The sequence below is a fragment of the Callionymus lyra genome, chromosome 13, assembly GCF_982586985.1.
Source record: "Callionymus lyra chromosome 13, fCalLyr1.hap1.1, whole genome shotgun sequence".
NCBI lineage: Eukaryota > Metazoa > Chordata > Actinopteri > Syngnathiformes > Callionymidae > Callionymus > Callionymus lyra.
Window position 1 is genome coordinate 16503827 of NC_141830.1, and position 20420 is coordinate 16524246.

The window sequence follows — 20420 nt, forward strand, 5'->3', positions numbered from 1 at the left end:
ACTTTTTGGTATTCTCACTGTACTCATCAGGTACTTATACCCGTGTTTGAGATTTGTTTCTGCCGGTAAAATAAAGTACAGTTATGCACTTTGTATTAATACTTAATGTCAATATAAAATATGTTTTTTTTCTGGGGAAACAGCTTGAGCTGTTTACAATTATGTTCATAACATCATCATTGAACAGCTTGCCCTCACTCTAACCACTATTTTTTGTTATATTTACACCATTTTACCATGTAACGGAAACAAGACAAGAGGGCAACCTATATCATTTTCATGTGACAATACCAATCGTTTACTACATAAACTGGAGACTATTAAAAACAAGACTAAAATGTCAGAGATAAACTAACCAAATAAAGACTATACAAAATAACAAAAATAAAAACAACTTAAATTAAATAAAAACATTTAAACTTTAATAATAATAATAAACTGAGTACAATTATTTAGTTGATCTTGATCTCTCCCTCTTTGTCTTGGTGTCAAAACCCTCCGGTCTTGATGTTCTGTAGGTCTTGACTTATTCTGTCTGGGTTTTTAAGCTCTCCTTGACTTTGTCTTGGGTGGTGAATGGTCTTGTTTCTGTCTCAACACTATCCAGACGTGGTAGCTAATGGTTTTTGTCTGGACAGTCTTTGGTCTTGGTAGTGTTTTGTTCTTGTCTTTGTCTTGACACTCTCAAGTCTTGGTTGCTTTTTGGTCTTGGTCCAGACACTTAGTAGTGCTTTGGTCTTCAGCTCGTCTTTTTTCTCAACGCTCTCCGGTCTTGGTAGTCTATTGGTCTTGTCTTTGTCTTAAAATTCTCCAGTCTTGCTAATGTCTTTGTATTGGTCTTGTTTTTTTCTAGACAGTCTTTGGTCTTGGTCTTGACAATCTTTGGTCTTGGTAGTATTTTGGTCTTGTCTTTATCTTCACATTCCAGTCTTGCTAATGCTAATGTGTTTGTATTGGTCTTGTTTTTGTCCGGACGGTCTTTTGTCTTGGTCCTAACAATCTTTGGTCTTGGTAGTGTTTTGGTCTCGTCTTTGTCTCAACATTCTCCAGTCTTGCTAATGTCTTGGTATTGGCCTTGTTTCCATCTTATTCTCTGTCTTGTCTTTGTCTTGATACTTGCCGGTTTTGGTAATGTCTTGGTTTTGGTCTTGTCCTTGTTCAGACTCGGTTTGGTCTTGGTAACGTCTTTGTCTTGTCTCTGTCACAACACTCCAGTCTTACTCGACGAAAGAAGTCTTAAAGAAGATATGAGGTTTTTCAAGATAAGACATTTATGCCTTGTCTCCTATGATTCCCTCCACTCTCATTCTTCTCAGTCTGTTTCAGCCTGTGACTCAAAAGGAACAGAATAAAATGATGATCAGAGGCCCTCACTGTACTTATGAGTCAGACAGCATATAAGAGTGTCTCCCGACAGCCTTTAACTCCATCTACTAATACACTTTCTGAGCATTGGGGTGTTGTAATGTCACCAGTGGGTGAAGTCTATGCTGCAGGACATTTAGCAAAAGGTCATTTTGTACAGCTTTTGCTCTTGATATTTTCGACAGCGAAGTCATTTTTGCCCTCCAATTATAACTACCCTCCTTAAGCTTGTGTCTATTAGAGGGAAGCATAATCGAAACTAAAAGCAGGCGCGCAGCTTACAAACAATTGCTAATCCATTTAGAGTGGATCGATAGCTAAACACCTGTTACATGCTTTTTAGCCTGCAGCTCTCAAGAGGTCAGCGCTCTCCCTCTCCTCTAAAATAAGATCATTTGTCATTAACCGTTCCTTGTAAAGCAGTTTGCACCATTCGCTCCCTTAAAGGTATCTTGCACATGTGTAATAAACATCCAACTACAGTCTTTACTTAAGCTATTGATCCTTTCATAGCACTGAACGATTTATGCTACGATTCATTAAGATCCCCTGAGACGCACATTTCCTTTTAAAAAAGAATAAAAAAACACATTGAACAGATTTAATTAATGTGAATAACATTGCTGCCCATATAATTATCTTTGTCTTTCTTCATAACAAATGTAAAATAAAGGCATAAAGGCACTAAAAAAGTACAGTGTGTTTACTTACACTCAGAACATTTAACAAATATTCATCGTTGCTGTGTTTTCACCGACATTTCATGAAAATTAATGTGAATATCTGGAATTAATTATGTTTATATCACATATATTGAGTCATAGGTCAGAGCTTTCATAGTCAATTGGTGGCAGACGATCATGCCGACACCGACTCGCAGCAGGAATTCACTCACAAAGTAGGAAGACACACAGTCCAGTTTTTCTCCAAATTCATCCCCGCCAAGGGCTGCGCTGACCCCCCGTCGTGCCAGAGCTGCATGTTCCAGACGATGCCCTCCGTTCCACTGCCAGCTGGCTGTCTGTCCTGGTGTCTAGAACTTGTTGTTTAGTTTCTTAAATCTCTCTTAAAAAGACACTGACATTTGCACAAAGACGGCAAACAATTTATATCAGTGCGGAGACCCTGGAAAGCTTGGTACCTAAACTAATGAAAAGAGAGTGAAAGTCTCAAGAGTTTTTCTGTCAGCCGAAAAAGTGGAGGAATTGTTAAGTAATCTGTTAAGTGGAATCTTCTTAAGTGAAAAAAAAGTCCGGGCGTGAGGACCATTTGCCGCCCATGAGCAGATTTCATTAGGCCACTGTCTCTGTTATAATGTAATCAACCAAATAATTAAAAGAAACCTTTTTTTTATTGTAAATAAAATAGTGAGATGAAATACTGAATGTCTTTTCTGTCTTTCCGTGACAATTCTAGGTTTGGGTTAAACTAGATGAAGATATAGACCATTTATATTTTCAACTACCAAATGATTTAACTGGTTTTCACACCCAATTAAATGTGGCTGTCTCCCAAAAAGTTTGGACTACTCTCATCGTTTAATAAATCATTTACTGTACATCTGCTTTAGACACCAAAATGTTGCATAAATATTGATAGAATTTCGACATTTCCACAAATTTATATAGACACAAATGTTCTTAACCAAGGCTGAACTACTATTGAAAGAAATTGAATTACTATGACTTACTTTGCTATATATTGCGATAAAAATGCAATTAATTTTTCAATGTCCTCTTTTCTATGCATTTTTCTGTAATTCAATAAAAAAAATCACCTCACATTAGAATGTATTTATTTGTAATTGTAAAGATAAAGTTATAAAGCCATTTCTAAGATGAAGGCAAATTAAGTATAGATTTAAATAAAGGGAGAAGGTTCATTTAGTTACTTTGATTACACTTAAACTTACATTAAACATAATATATTCACTGTAAATACTACTAAAAAAAACTCCTGGAACTCGTGCTTACAAAGTGTGATGTATTTATATTTATTAGTCAAAAATAAATCACACAAGCTTCAGTGCAAAGTAAAGTAAAGTGCAAACAATGGTCACTAATTCTGAATTTTCTTACTGCACATTTTTGTACAGTTACATTTACACAATTTGAATTGTGTGATTGTAAAAGATAATAAAGTTTGGATTAGCATACGCACACACACACGCTCGTGAGTCACGTGACTACATAGAAAGTGAAATGAAAATAAAATAAAATAAAATCGCAGCCTTTGCGATATAATAATAACATTTTTTAATATTGCGATTATATCGCAAATGGAATCGATCAGCTCTAGTCTTAACAACAAAAACTCTCATGAGGTTACTCATCTTCAACATGGGAACAAATACAACATTAAAATTGGCATAAAAAAAACAAAACAACAATATCATCTTTATTATTTGATAAACTTCTACAATAAAAGATTGAATTTAGTTCAGAACTGCTTGTGTTTTTAACAGTTTTATTGAGTTGGGCACAAACATCTTTTATATGAATTATCGTTGACACTTAAACTAAAACAAAGATGTATGAGAAAACATACATTGATAATTCACTGCTGCCGTCGTAAATATTAACCAATTTTCTCAGCTACTGAAACGAGGAAGACGTCAGCCAGAAGTTCAACCCTGAATTTTTTTTGAGTCACCATTATTTTTATAGGATTTACTGGGGTCTGAGGAGACAGTTAAATGCTCCACTAGGCTGTGCGGCATTGGATAAAGAAAGGTTTATTGTCTGAGCATTGAAATTGGCTCTTTTTTCGAGGTTGCCATTTCATTAAAAAACAAAGTAGTGCTGTCAAACAATCCTGCCAAGGTGACCGATGGCTCCCGCTGCCACTAGGATGAGAAACGGAATCTATAACTTAATCCGAGTATAAACCTCAAGAGGAAGAAAAATGAAACTGGGCTTTCAGTTTGATGGCGTCTGACAGCGATGATAAATAAGAGAAATGTTCTTGAAAAAAGGTTTAGGCTTGTTGTCTGCGCATGTAGCAATGCAGAACTAGTTATTACATTTGATTTAAAGAGCTCTGTGGGAACTTGTACTGAACTGTTTTTATTAAGTGCTTTGGTTTTGATTATGTTTTGCATAAATGCACTTCTGTTCTGGCATATGGTAACTTTGGTTTCATAACCTTAATTTAGTCTTACAGAGGAGTTCAAGCTAAAATACATTATGAAGTTACATGTGTAAAAAAGTGACAATTATGGTTTCAAAATAAATTTTTAGTTGATATGTTTTTCTGTTTTTTCAAACCTTTCTTACAAACAAAAGTGAATTCACAAATGTTTTCATTTTTATTATAGTATATATTGCAAATCATGTTAAGAATAGAAATTAAATACATCCATTACATGTGTAAATCTAAAATAAATATAATAAATAAAAAATGTTACCAATGGCTTTTATTTTATTTTTATTTTCCCTAACAGAACAATTAATTGTAGGAAATTGAAATCAATACATTCTAAAAATACTTTTCAATATAGATTTTGGGACATTTTTCAAAAGAGAATAAATGTGATTAACACACAAAAACACAAAAACTACTAAAATATAACAAAGGAAATGCATGTACAGTATCTAAAATAAAAACTTTAAATAAAACATTTTTGGAAAGAAAACAGGCTTTTATTTATTTTTACTTTCTCCTACAGAACAACAAAATTGCCAAAAAATTGTATCGACAGAAAATGAATGGATGGATGAATGAAATTAATACATTTATAACACACTTATCAATATAGGTTTTTGGGACATTTTTGTAAAGAGAAAAATATATATATTTAAAAAAAATACTCAAACCTTGTAAAAAAGAATGAAGTAAATTTGTTAATAGCATGAGCATATAAGAAATAAAAATATTTTAAATTAAACATTTTTGGAAAGAAAATCATATGCTACTATTTTATATTATTTCTTTACATTTTATTCTAGAGAACAACAAAATGGTTTGAACTGTTTTAAAACGGTTTTAAAACCATAACAGAAACTTCAAATTCTAAAACAATGTAGCATTTCTACCTGATAACTCTTCTGATAGATTCACATAAAGAAAGGCAAAGGGTTGTATATGTCCACACTTGGAACATGCGATGACAAGGACCATGAACTAAGGCACAGGTCAAGGTCTGTTTACTTACACAAATCTGAGATATCTCTCCGGACTTTGTCCCCGGATTTAATAAGGTGGTCTCATCAGTATTTGAATACAAAACAAAATACAAATAGAACATGACAAACAAACACCACGAAACATTGAGTTGTTTTGTTTTTTTTGAGCAAATGCAGCAAATGCAGAACATCTAGCTGTTGATCTCCAAATGCTAAAATCGATCCAGTACGATTTATACTTCACTTCACTCAGTATTCCACGGAGGGATGTTTGCGCTGGATTAAGAGATGAACAAATCTCTGTTGCTAGTTTCTCCTCCATAAATCAAAGTTTACTGCTATGCGGCAGTCAAGTGCTTCTCCTTGGTTGAAAACATCAAAACTCTACGAACTCTAGATTGACTTTTCAAATCCTTTTCACTCATGTAACAGAGAAAAAAAAATTGTCGGGGCCGACCAGCCTGAGTTCTTCGTTTCAGATGTATTTAGGCGATAATTACATTTGGGTCTTTTCCTGGCAGTATATTTTATCTCCAGCACTCACGCCGTTCAGAAACTCGATCCGTCATTTGGTCAAGCGTGCGATGAGCTGTCACTGATTTGTTGCTCAGAAAAGACGGAGATCTCCCCGCCGATGATAATTTACATTTTATATTCATCATCTTGATAGCGCCCAGCATGACTTGATGGTATCTCTTTATTTTTCTCCGTGGAAATAATTTCTGGAAACACAAAGAACGGAAACACAAAGTGGGGGTTATCAGGTGTTGTTTGAAGTTCTCCACTGTGGCAGATAAGCCTTCAGGGCGAGAGCGTGGATTTATTTCTAGTAAGCGTAAGGAGATCCGCATCATGATTCCCACACAAGAAACCGAGTAGATCACTGTGTAATCCTAACCCCAGGCCTACGCACACTTGTTAATAATGGCTTCTTCCTTTAAGAGAATGCTCCTCGCTTTCTATTATTGTTTTCCCAATACTTATAACAAATCTTTGTTTTGAGGAAAGCTGATATCTGCAGGAATTAGGAAAAAAAAGATACATTAGTTTTGAAGGTCTATAAATTGTTTAAGTGCTCAGTTCTAGCACGACTTTGTCATCCTGTGATGGTTTAGGTTAAAGGAAATACAGTATAAAGGGATTTAATTGGGATTATTTTTTAGATCAAGGTTACGCAATAATGGAGTTTCAAACTTAATATTCCAACAGTAGCTAATTTGAGGCTGAATTACATTTCTGTGTCGAATTGAAATGTTATTCTAAAACCATTGTAAATCTAGCGTTAAATAAAGTCTTGATGGCTTCAACATTGAGTGTCAATATTTCCACTAGCTTGGCTTGTTGCTTTGGACTAAGATTTGTGTATTACTTCTATTAACTACTAGTCATTGTCTGATGAAGCTTCATGAAGCAGTGTCATTATTTTCAGAGTCCACTAGATGGCGGTCGCTGCACTATTTTCCTTTGTTTGAAAAAACGTAATAATGAAACATCACATCATTTTTAAGTTATGGCGCCACTTACTGACATCTAAATCAGAGATTAAAGATCACTGCTTCATGAAGCTTCATCAGCACATCACTAATGCATCCCCCTGCCAAGGAGCTTCAAAATCTGACAATCAAATAATTAAGCAACTTCCATGATTCAATCATCAATTATCGCTCTCACACAAAACAACGTCTTCGTTGTCTCAAGGGTAGTCATAGACGCCCTCTGGATCCAGAAGGAAGTCTAGAACAACACCAAAATGTAATCATCTATTTCTTGTCCAGTTATGACTATTTTGCTTCCTGAAAAAACAAAAAGCAGAGGGAGAAGAAGATCGTTCAAAGGAGCAACAGCCTGGAAGGATTTCTTTCCTTTGGTCCGGAAGCGTGATTCTGATCCACAGACCTCAGAGCCCGAGCTGGGGTGTAAGGCTGGATCAGATCACTAGAGCAGGTCAGAATTCTTGCTGAAGTTTTGTATTAATTTCAGGCGAGACATCTCCTTCTTGTTTAGACACGAAAATAAACTATTACAATAGTTAACTCAACCCTGGAACTTTATTATCAGGCTGAATTACCAGAGTTGTGTTCAGCCCCTGGGGCTCAGTTGGATCAAAAGAGCAGTAGAGCTGGATGTCATCAGCAAAAATATGGTAAGAAACATCAGGTAATCTCAGAATGATTTTCACCAGGGGAATCGAGTACAGCAAAAATAATGGATAAATAAAGGACCCAAAACAGAACCATGAGGGACTCCACCCAATAATAATTAGTTATTAATAGTTAAGTCCTTGACTTGTACTGTTTATATAATCAGAGTTAAGCAGAAGGTGACTGTGGTGACCAGCGGAGCATGACCCAGCCTATGAGAGGACAGTGAGGGATGGAAATTATTCTGGACCTGATAGTGAAAAATTCTGATGCGATTACAGGAGGGATCATTTACGTGTCGTTTCTATCTATCCTGGAAACATTTATGCTTAGTTGTTAGACTAAGACTTAATATTAAAGTAAATATATAGTGATAAATTCAAGAAAAAAAAGTGTTTTGTAAATTATGTATAATCTTGGTCCTGGTCTTGTCAATCTACTGAGACTCTTGGTATCGACCTCATCTCTCTGCTGACTAAGGATGACCTCATTGGCCTTTAGGGATTTGCCAACTTGGCTTCTGCTGTGTGTTGATTTAATAGGTACGATGTAGCTGAGGCGCTGATCTTAGAGCTTCCTGTGTGGCACGGAGATGAAAAAGTGATACATTTGTGGTAAAGGGGTTATTTGCTGGTGGGGAAGCTTATGCCGTGTTTTTGGTGCCAAAAGTCCCTCCAGTTTCAGGTGATGACACAGCACCTCATTAGCACAGTGGTATCTCTGGGCTGTCACGCCGGGCCACGGTCGTGAGTTATTGCACATGATCCTCCCTGAGCCTTTTTAGATTAGAGAGATGCCTCGCTGTGTAAACGAATACAACATCAGTGCACTGGGTGGAAACGTGTCGAGGGCTCTGATTCTTACACATTTTTGAGATGCTTGTTTAGTTGGAGAGTTGGTTACAGGCTGTGTTGAGAGCAGAGGTGTTGTGTAGTAACTTTATTTTATCTGCTACATTCGTGGCCTCCCAATCAAATGGGGAACTTGTTGGTACTTATAAGTCTAATGGAGTTCTGTAAACAACCCTCCTTGAGTGAGCCACGCTGTCTGCTCTATGAACGAATGAATTAGTTTAATCTCATTCCAGTTTAGTGCTTCATGCTCTACATGATTTGAGAAAAATCCATTCTAGCGTTCTAATGCCACTTAAAGATAATTGTCATATGATCCTCTTAGCGTGAGTGGCACATTACGTTCTGATTGATCAAAGGACGTGAGTGGGTCACATGATGAAAGATGAAAAAAATCGATCTAAGATTTATAACATTTGTAACCTTTGGAAATTGGGCATCTGGCGCTCGTCAGGTTGAGTAACAAGTCCCACAGGATGGTAGATGAAGAAGGCATATTGTGAGATAGTTATGTTATTAATAAGGGTCACTAGTTTACTTTAGTATCGTAATGTGCTGATAAAGCTTCATGAAGCAGTGTCATGTTGTTTAGAGGTCAGTAGGTGGCGCCATCAGTTTAAACATTATGCGATGTATCATTCGAAAAGTTGTTTGAAACAAAAGAAAATAGTGCGGAGACCTAGTGGACTCTGAAAATAATGACACTGCTTCATGAAGCTTCATCAGACCATCACTAGTTTAGCATTGTGGTTTTAAAGTACCCGGGCAGTACTGTGTCTTCTTCTCCGATCCTAGCCTTAGGAGTGTAAGCATCTAAGCTCCTTCAAGGAGTCCTCAATATCTTAAATGTTGTTTCTTGAATATTCTGGAGCCATCCACCAAGACTTTTTCTGATCACCTCACATCTTCTCTAGTTCCACTGTCAGCCTTCTTGTTCCTTCTTCCTGAGGTTGCCATTGCTTGGTACATCTATCACTACGTCTGCCTTCGATTGGTATCTACTAGTGCGGGTCAGGCGGGTTGGAAGAAAAATATCGTTTACAGAATAACTTTAAACTGAGGTTATTCTTTAAGCAAGACAAGGATATTAACACACATGACCATTAAAGCATAAACGTGTCATTCGGTTATCGTGTGTAGAGTGTGGTATAGTGTGCAATAGCGAGTCTTTCGTCAGGTGCTGAAAAAGTATTTCTCTCTCTCATAAGCAGTGGGATATTGAAAAAGTGCTGTTATTGCCTTGAGCAGAATATCTGTTCTAATTAGGTGTCCAGTGGAAGCTACAAATGTATGCAGCCCACCGTTTAGTCTCAGCGTATCGCTCTCCTGGGCTGCCAAGCACAACCCACACTGATGTTTACATAGAAACAATGTACCCGTCTTCATTGGTCATGCAGCCCACGTTGTTTTTGCTAATTGACTATGAGCCGCGTGGATTTGAAGCCTGAATAACTGAAATGAAAGAAAGATATCAATGTACTTTGGATCAGGAGAAGTTGTGAGCATTGAAATGTTGAAAGCGAGTGAACAAAACTGTCGAAAGTCAACCACTTATTTGTGCTCATCATTGAAGTCCGCTTCAGATATTCCATCAAACACCATGAACACACGGTTACATAAGCAAGATTCTGCCACCAAAGGATTCATCAAGCTGCGGAGAACTGGATAATTCCTGGATCCTTTATGAACCCAAAGTCTGGTTTTTCAAGGTCATGAAATGCAATAGTGTTGTTTGGGGTCACACACAGAAGTGTTACAAAACTACCTAGTATTATATTTGGGGCAGGATAGACATGATGTATTGCACTTACTCACTAAAATGCCTCATTTATCTGGAGATGAAATCTTGTTTACTATGACAAAATACACTCTCTGCTGTGATTGGTCAAACATCAAGGTTTGTTACCACGCGTCATCCATCCCGGAAGTCTCCACGTCCAACAGACTCGTTGTATAAACAAAACAAATAAACGTCATATAAGTTTAGTTTGAGAGCCAAAAATGCTGGCAAAGGCTGCATGAGGAAAATATTTAAGATGTTTTAAGAGGATAGCCTTGAAACATGGCAGTTTCAATCTATGCAAAACCTACTAACACGTATAAACACAGCGTGAGGGAGAAAAATGAATTTATTTATGTGATCATTATCTCGGGGTCATGACGGGGAAACCATCTTGGTTTGCAACAGCGTGGGAGGTTACATGTTTTGGCGGCTCATAAATCTTATTAGAAAGTAAAACAAAAGGAGAAATTATCACTTATTTTCAACCTCAAGTGTGTCGGCTCAGTAAATTCGACTGAAGTTAACACAAACAGAACTTTCAAGTTCAACAAAACTCATCAACTAGTTTTCTTTTCCATGGATTCTCTGTAAAGCAATTGAAAGTTTGAATCCATTTCCCGTCAAGTAATTGCAGATTTGATTAAACTAGAGCAAATGAAATGAATACTGTGGAAGCGTTAGGACTTATAATTCAGGTGTCCTGCCGTCGTGAATATGAAACATTTCAGCCCGAGGGCTTTTTAATAAAACCCATTCGGTAGAAATTGAATCACTGTTCCAAACCCAGGCGTCACTTAAGAGGCGACTGTTGGGCGACAATCCTTCGACCTGTGATCCGTGATCTTGATATTGGCATGTGGTTACTTTAATCATTTGACATCACCAGTCTTATTGATCGTCTTAACACAACAACCGGCCAATTAGCTGAACTCGAAGAACACCCCATGTCTCATTAGATCGCGTCTGCTTTTCCTCGCCCTTGAAACCAACCTTCATTAATTAAGTTGAAAGGCAGTTTTAGGGGCAAAGCTTGTTGTTCGGACTGTGCACATTGATTATATATCTACTTGTGTGAGATGCATGGATGTTAAAACACACTTTCTATTATCAATTTGTCTTTTTTTCTAGACAAAAAAATGGTTGTTATCTCGCTCTTAGCCTCAACAGGCGAACCCTTTAAGATTAGACATCCTTTGTATTGAGCTCTCAAGACATTCTCACCTGCCGTAATTCCGTATAGTTATATCTCCCATCGATATTTCCAGTTGAACAAACAGCCAAGCGCTGCCTCTGGGTATAAGTGATGCTTCGTTCACAGCACAAAAACGCCTCTTTTGTGTGAGTGATCATTCATTTTCCTATATTTCCCTCAGTGAAATCTACATGATTGTTCGCACAAACAAAGGGACAGCAACAACAGTCAGAGAACGTGAGCCAAATATTGGAAAGTGGGAGAAAATAAAGTCTAGGACGTTACCTTATTTGTGTATTTTACTAGTTTTATTTTTGTTAAGTATTTTTTGCGGCAACAAAGTTCAGATTTCTGAACAAAAATGTATTGTTCAAAGTTGCCGGCAGTTAATACCGCTTTTAATTTAAACCAATCGAGATAATTACATTTACAACTCTGTGTCGCTGCAATCTATATAAGCACCGGTTAAACCAGCAGTCATCCAACCACTAGGGGGCCGCACCACAAGCTTTATATCTCATTAAACTACCTAAAATAAGAAGGTTAAAGTTTTAACCTCAAGCTACTTAGGTCTGAAAGGTAAACAGAAAAGAGCAAAACAAAGTCAAAAGAACAAATAAAATAAGTGAACGGAGGTATGGTGCAAGTTGCACTTTTTAATAGCATGTATTGAGGTGGTTATTTCATTAATATTCACATTATCAATGTTAGCTCTTTAAAATCTTAAATGTTTTTCCATCCTGTACAATCATGATTACAATTTTGGCCATAATCATGCAACCCTATTTTTTAATATATATTTATCAAAAGTGTTATTGAATGTCATCCAGTGGACTCTGAACATAATGCCACATGTTTCATGAAGCTTCATCGACTCATTACTACTCTTTCGTTGTCAATCACATCACTATTATGCATATTTTGTTTGTGCAAGATTTATCAAATACTGCAAAACAAATAAATTCAAACCTTAAAGAGAGTTCATGCAATATTACATTCAATTCTTGGCACAAATTATAATGTACTTTTGTTAAACGTTTTATGGATATCATATAACAGTTAGTAATAGATCTTAGATCATTCTGTCGTACAGTGGCTTTAAAAAAAAAAGCCCCCCGGCTGTCTCTTTGGAATGGTTAAATATCCAAGTTTTGTATGCACTGTGGGGTTTTCCTTTTTTGGCTAACTCTACGATTTTTCTGTTTCAGATGATGAAGTTTGCCTGGGACAACTACAAACAGTATGCCTGGGGCAAGAACGAGCTGCGGCCTTTGACGAAAAACGGGCATATTGGCAACATGTTTGGTGAGTTGCAGAACTTGTTGGTGGATTGGGATTTGAAGCCATGGCTGCAGCGCTGTTACAACTCATGTTAGAATTATCATATATTATGTGCAGGAAAGGAGGCAATTATAACTTGCCCAAAATCCTGGTTTCTGATATGGAAAACAAAAATGGAGTATGATGCTTTAATGCTTTCATGAAGCAAGGTCCTTGTTTTTACTGAGAAAATTAGATGAATCTCGCTCCTGTAAAGTCTATTGTTTTAAACATCACAAAAAAATGGATTCATGTTCTGACTGAGGCATTAAAAAAGAATAGTAAACAACCAGATTGTTTTTTATTGGTCAAATTTGTCATTATACTTTAAATTCAGCTAGTGCTTTTTTGAAAAAGATCAAAATAACTTTTGTTTGTAAATGTATTACAAACTAGATACATCAGACACACACAGTTATACTTACACAGTAATTTTGTGAATATACCATAACATAATATTTGTCAGTTACAATTGTCATTACAAACTTATTTTTAAACTAGAACACAAGACAACGCAGAGGCGGTAGAATATACTACATCACTGATCTGATCCAGCCTTACACCCCAGCTCAGGCTCTGAGGTCTGTGGATCAGGATCTACTTATGGTTCCACGCACACGGTTCAGGACCAGAGGAGAGAAAGGCTGTTGCTCCTAAGCTTTGGAACGATCTTCCTCTCTCTTTGCACTTGATGGATCTACTGACTCCTTCAAGAAACATCTTAAGACGTTTCTATTTGTTCAGGCTTTTCCTTGAATTTCTCGAACTCCTGTGTTGTTCTCAGTATTATCTTGATCTTTAATGTATGTACTTTTTTGAGTATTGTTTTGATTGTTTAAGCGCTTTGTGACCCTGGTCTCGAAAAGCGCTATATAAATAAATATTACTTACTTACTTACTTACTTACTAGTCGGAATACTATAGAATAGTTTCTTATGTTTGATACATATTTAAATTCCTATTTCCACTCCGACCAAACTTACATTATATTTTTACATGGATGCTTAATTTAATGTCGAGTAATGAGGAGTGAACTAAAATAGGCTAAAACCCTGCTTGTGTTTCTAAAAAAAACTGCCTTTGAATCAATAAATAGTCGGAATGAATCTACAACAATAGTAAATACTTTTCTTATCTGCTTTGTTGTTGTGTCGGATAAAAAGGCCTTTTTTTTTTTTTTATCTATCGGTGAGAAGTTTCGTCCAAACTCACCGGAGAGCATTTATTAGATTCCATTCCACGTAAAAAGGCTCAGATTTTATAGCAAAATTGGATTTTGGTCTCCCAAGCTTTGGCGAGACTCATTTTTGCTGAGTGATTTCTATTTAGAGAGATGAAACAAAAGGTAGCAAGTCTCCGCAGCAGTGTGTGCCTCACATGCTTTTGTCGCTAAATCAGCCTCCTAGTGTCTCAGGCTGCTTCTAATTGGAAGCGGATCAGAACAAGGTCCTCGGGTCTTCTGCTGTGGAGAATATCAGTCAGTTAACAGTGCTGATCCAGAGGGAAATCCCGCAATAAAGCTGTTAATAAAAGGCGGATCAACTCCTAATAAGCCCTGGATGGGTAACATCCTCCATACCTGGGGTCTTCCTCAATCTTCTCTGCAGGGATCCGGGATTATAACAGCGATGATGCAAAGTCTCTTGTTACAACGTGTGATCCATCTTTCTCCACAATCCGTTCTTCAAAGTCAGACAGATGTCGCTTTGAAGCGTCTTCCTCTGATCATGAAACAAGAAAAAAAAAAATGAGACCTCGTCTGATGAAATAATGACAAAAATATGTCACTTCTACTTAGTCTCCCACTTTAAGATGATTACTTCAGAGGCGCGTGTGCAATTAAACCACGCCCCCATGGGCATGACTGTACACCGGGAGCCGTCAATACTTCAAAATAAGTGACATCTGTCTTCGCTGTGAAAAAACGGGGAAGCTGGAATACGAACATCTATTAAAATAGCTTCAGTAAAGACGCGGTAATTTAATAATAGCTGAAATAGCCTGGGTATAAAATATAAATTTAAAAACCAAATAACCAATAGCACCCTGAGGAGAGAGAGGCAGTAACAATGTCAGAAATGAGCTGAAATTATGGATATTATTTAATATGTCTTACATACGGTTTGAATATCAAGTGTGGGAGTGACCAGAAGATGTGTGTGGGAAGCAATATCTCCCTCAACACAACATCTATTATCCTTTCAGCAAATAAACCTTAGTATGCTATGCCGCTATTATTTCCCCACTCCCAACCTCGATGTTTGTCTCTCGCAATATTATCTCCAAAAGGGGAAGTTAGTAAGAGATGGTGCCGTGGAGAGGGAACAGGAGAAAGGTTATAACGCTTGTGAATAAATGTCACATTCCGAGAGCCTCCGCAAGAAGCCAGGTATGAAATTGAACGCTGTGTTCCTTAATTTAATCCCAGGGTAAACACGGAGGCAGGGAGATTGGCTCTGAGCTGCGTTTGTGTCAGAAAGCTGCCAATAAGGTGGATGATGCTGTACTATACCGACTCTTCAAGTCGTATCACTCAAGGAAAAAGGTCAAAACTTCACCTTTAACAATCTCCTCTTTCTCACACAATTACCTGAAACTAGAATCTTCATGTTCTCGCTGACGTCTCCTCTTGTTAGTGAGAGATCCGTCTGAGGTTGTTTGTTATGAGCCTCCAGGAAACTTCCTGTCTTCCATTCATCCCACTAAATCCTTTCACGTTCTTCATTATTATATTAGGTCATAACCATGTTGTTCACTTAGTGTTGTTCAGAAGACAAAACAATATTTAATGTACTAGAGCAAATAGTATTTCCTTTTCCCCCCCAATCTTTTTTTTCCTACTTTCAAAGCGTTTTCTTTGCGTTTTTTGCTGCATGCTGCGTTCCCGAGTTACAAACAATGCATGAACAACAACAACAACAACACACGTTGTGTTTTTGTTGATTTAATTGAATGTTTGTATCTCATAAAGTCATGGTTTCTGCCTTGAATATGGTATTTATTTTATACAGAACCAAGGTCAAGAATGTGAAAGCACTTGCCAACGCTCGAGGTAGAACTTTATGGAATTCCAGCGCTGCGATAACTTGGTAATAGAAAAGCAGTCAGAAATAGAGTCATGGAACTGGAAAAAGAAAAAGTTAAATATACAGCGAAAAACCTCCAGGCCTCTGTCAAGAATGATTGGTTAGTATTTTTCACATGGGGGCGGGGTTGAATATCCACCAAATCCCAACATGTCCCAGCGTGTAATTGACAGGATTAAAACAAGGAGGAGAGAATCGACAAGGAAGGAAAAGAACAAGTCAAAGAGTCGCTGGGAACACAAGTTTTGGAAGTGTGTAAAATAAATTGAATATACATACTTTCTTATTTATATACAAATTCACGTGTAATTCCCTTTGGCCTATAAATGGATATTTGTACAGTATATATATATATATATATATATATATATATATATATATATATATTATATAACAGGGAAGTTGTGTCTGGATGGTATTTTGAATACAAAATGATAACAATAATGAAATAATAACCTTTTTACATTTTTGAAATTGTTTTCATAACAGCATTTTTAACAATATTGCAGCGGTGAGTGTCATTTCACGCTGCAGGACAAAACTTTCCCTGACAGCAGGTTCTCCTCCAAGAGTGCATTATCAGAGTTTCTCTGCTTATTTCCTTTATCAGACATCTTAAATGTTCAGGCCTGCTTCTCCTTCCACGCTAAAATCAAACCAAACTCTATATCTTGTTATGTGATTACAGAGTATTGAGTACTGAAAAAAAAGAAATTGTATTGGACTATATACATATATATATATATATAAATGATGTTTCTAGAAACAAACAGAGAAAGCTAAAAAGCGAATTATCAAAATAATGAATCATAGGGCGATGCAGAGCGTGTTAGTCGTGGCCATGGAAACCACACAGACTGTAGTGGGAGTGATATTTTGATATAATGCACTGATGTTCATTTGCTGATGTTCGTCTAATTGACCTATAACAGTACACACTCAGATCCCTTTGGTGTATAAAGAACCTTAAAGTAGTTATTGAGAGGTGGATTCATTCAAACGTGCGCCACTGAAGGCCTATGTGTGAAATGCAAAGTCTGCAACTGTATTTAAGTATTATTATTTAATACTTAAATATTATTATATTTTAGTATATATATTATTATATTTAATTCATAAAGAATAATCCATTAAGACATTCAGCATGATTCCTGAACCACAGTGTAATATTTATAAAGTCCCGCTTCCTTCTGACACACTAACCTGTCAGTATGATCAGGGTAAGCATCAACGGTTTGGGGCTGAGAGCAGCTTTCATCGAGACTGGCATGAATCACAGCCGAAGGTCAGTCGGATGATCCGTAGATGCTCTTCAATGGTGGTTTTCTCTATCGCCGGCGACAGATATCAACCTACGACTCTTCTATATAAAAATTAAAAAAGGCCTTTTAGGAAAATCACTGTAAAAGCAGAGATCAAATTACAGCCTTTGCGTTTATGACGAAATGTCTGCTTTTTCTTCTTCTTTTTATAGCAGACTTGTTTGACAATTTTTCCTCCGCTCGCCCGGTCCTTATTTTAATGCCCTTGGTTGGTTCTGTCAGAGAGAGTGGATGTCGCTTGAGACAAATGGCAGAGGAGCCATTATCAAGCTACATCGATCTCCTACCATTTTATTTATCATGTCTATCGCTTTATGTGAAAACAAATCATTTCAGTTGAGATACTTATCTCTTGGCTTCCTGGAACGGCTGTAATTAAGAAAAGAACCCCCCAGGCTTCTATTGAGAATCTATCTTGCTTGTTCAATATGTGCCTGGAATACCCTTATTTTAAAGGTGACCTACAGACAATCACCCCTTCTTTTTACTCTGAAAAACTGAATGATTGTCTCTCTCTCAATGATAAGAGGGTTTCTTTCAAATACTCTAGCGAATAATTCCGTGGAGCTAATTCCCGATATCTGTATCTGGAAAATTTCATTTCAGCACAAATTTTCCATAACAAGGTAATTACAGGGGAAATGATTTACTCTGATGCCAGTAATGAATGTCGAAATCAGTTGGAGATCTGTTTAACCAGGTTCAATATAAGATTTAAATGGTTTTTCGCTAAAGTAAAAGCAATTGTAATTAACTAGTGACAACTACATCTTCTTCCATAAATGTCGGCAACAGCCCTAAATCACGCCTCTTTTTTTCTTATTTGTCTTTCGGAACTTTTGCTGAGTCACGATATGCAGGTAGCAAACCAAATTGCCGCACGGTTAAAAGTCAACTTCTCCCACGGGCCAAAACGAAGGATTATAGGAATCTATTTCCCTCAGCGAGCGACGTCATTACCTCGGCGGCCGCATATGTGGGTCACTCGACAAAACACAGAATCACCGTTCAGCAGATGGCCCGGACAAGGGCTGTGATTACTGCTGAAAAAACGATTGCATGAGTTCTCAGAGCCGCCCCTCACCCACCCCAGATCTTATCAGCCATAGCTGTCCTATAAAGGAAAGGGATCGCATGACTTTTGTTGTGTGCAGTTGAGGACAGTGAAAGACCTGAGGATTCTGTTTCCCATATCTTTCCTAACCTAAACTTCATAATTAGGCCATGGTTCTCATTGTGCTATATACAGGTATATGCGTTTTGTATCATACTTGTTTATTAATGATTGTACTTTGAATCTCCAAATAATCTACTCAGTAAAAGTATTTTACAGTTATAACACTGACTACCCACGACAAGGTGGTCATTTAATCGTGATGGAGTTATCTGGAAATGTTGATGATGGAACCGATGATTTCATTTCTATTCCACTACTGCACATGTCTCATTGAGCTCATTGCCATCAATTCGATTTTAAATGGTATAAGTTATGAAAATATTTTCATTGAATAAAATGTAGCGATGTCATTGAGCACATTTATTAGGTTCATATATTTTATTTGAGCCTTTTTTCTCTGTTTCTAAAAACATATTATAGATCTACAGCAAATGGTTTTGTTGCCAAGACAAATAATAGACCTTTATATGGTGAAGTGTCTCTGAAAAATGACATCATAGTTCTGGTTTGTAAAATAATGTGACAATTGAAAAAATCACCGATATTTCAATCATTCATTCATTTATTCCATCTTGTAAATGTCAGCTCATTTTAAAATTACAAATCTGGGGACCTTTAGATATAAATATATATAAAGATGCAGAGCCTTTAAGTTAATCATTTGACTATGAATGATGATTCAATATTTAATTTAATTGTCATTAAATTTAGTTTATATACATACAATAAAAAACAAATTCAATATTGTGAGTGATGTTGTAATGTAATGTGAAAGTTACAATGTTAAAACTGTCTGTGTGTGTATATATAAATAACTAAATGAATCATCATGAATTGGCACAAACAAATAAATAGCAATAGCTTTGGATTTATTGGCCTTCCAAGGTGTCTCAATTCAAAAGTAGGAGGTGGCCTGTTATTTCCTGAGAGAATTCCTCGATGCAAAATGAGCAACTTTCCATGATGCTGGCTGCACTCCTCACCTCTTCTCTTATTGCATGTTTGGGGACTGTATAAAAAGAACCCGAGCGTTTATTAGATGGTCCCGAGGGTTGTGCAGATGGTGTGAAGTGCAGCCAGGTGTTTTTATTTGATGGAGAGCAGAGGTGGAGGAGATGCTTTTGAAACTAGATTTTGTGAAGATTGATGGCCCGGATAATGAATTGTTTTGTATTTATGATTCAGTCACTCCTCCAGGAATTGTGGATTGTGACTGCCTGCATTTGAAAAGGCTACCTGCTTTAGTGGCTTTTTAAAATGTCATATTTATTTGTTTTGATAAACATCACTGCAGTTAAAAAAACGCAGTACTTTAATTTATGTTTTTTATTTTGTTGTTGTAGGCTGACCATGACCATGATCACATTTTATTATTATGTGGTTTTACTATATAACTACAGAAGATGTCCATATAAAGTGTATAACATCATTTTGCCGTGATGTGTTTCCTTTATTCAATACATAAGGTATCACTACTGGAATAATGTTTATTGGATGTTTAACCATCATACACTTTGGTTTATGTCTAATATTATAATGTGTTTTTATCTTGTGTATATTTAGCTCATTGTAAACCAGCAAAAGTATATTATATATGACTCTTCTGTGTCTCTAATGAATACATTTGAATAAATGAAGTTTATATTCCGCAATAAGACTGTTTGCTGAACCGTACAGTCTTTTCATTGGCAAGACAGTTTAAATAAATGGTGAACATCACTGACTGTCGCATTAGAGTCAGAACTAGCTTGAAGGGTCGATGCCGTGTTGCCACGTCGTCTGTTCTGTGCTCATGGGAATATATAGTAATGCATTTATCTCCATAGTAACCAGCATCAGGTGACAAATTAGGGACAGGTCCATCCATCTCCACTAGATTTAACCCCACTGATACCTTTAAAATTGTCAATTTGATCAGTGATCGATGAGTCTTTGGATTTTATTGTAATTAGACTCTTGGTCAGTGATGGAGTAGAAAGTTATTCATTCATTCATTTACACACCAGTCAAGATATCTAATGGTCCTTCTGAACCGCCACAGGATTTTTCAGTGACATAT

The 20420-nt window shown here is 36.7% G+C and overlaps 1 protein-coding gene across 2 annotated transcripts in view; it reads left to right on the forward strand.

The window, feature by feature from the left end:
* LOC148067552 (mannosyl-oligosaccharide 1,2-alpha-mannosidase IA) overlaps nt 1-20420 on the forward strand; it is a 158767-nt gene that overhangs the window by 67387 nt on the left and 70960 nt on the right. For both annotated transcript variants that reach the window (XM_087806321.1, XM_087806322.1), the window contains exon 2: nt 12665-12761. In XM_087806321.1, coding sequence (XP_087662447.1) covers nt 12665-12761 — 97 coding nt within the window. The remainder of the gene's footprint in view (nt 1-12664; nt 12762-20420) is intronic.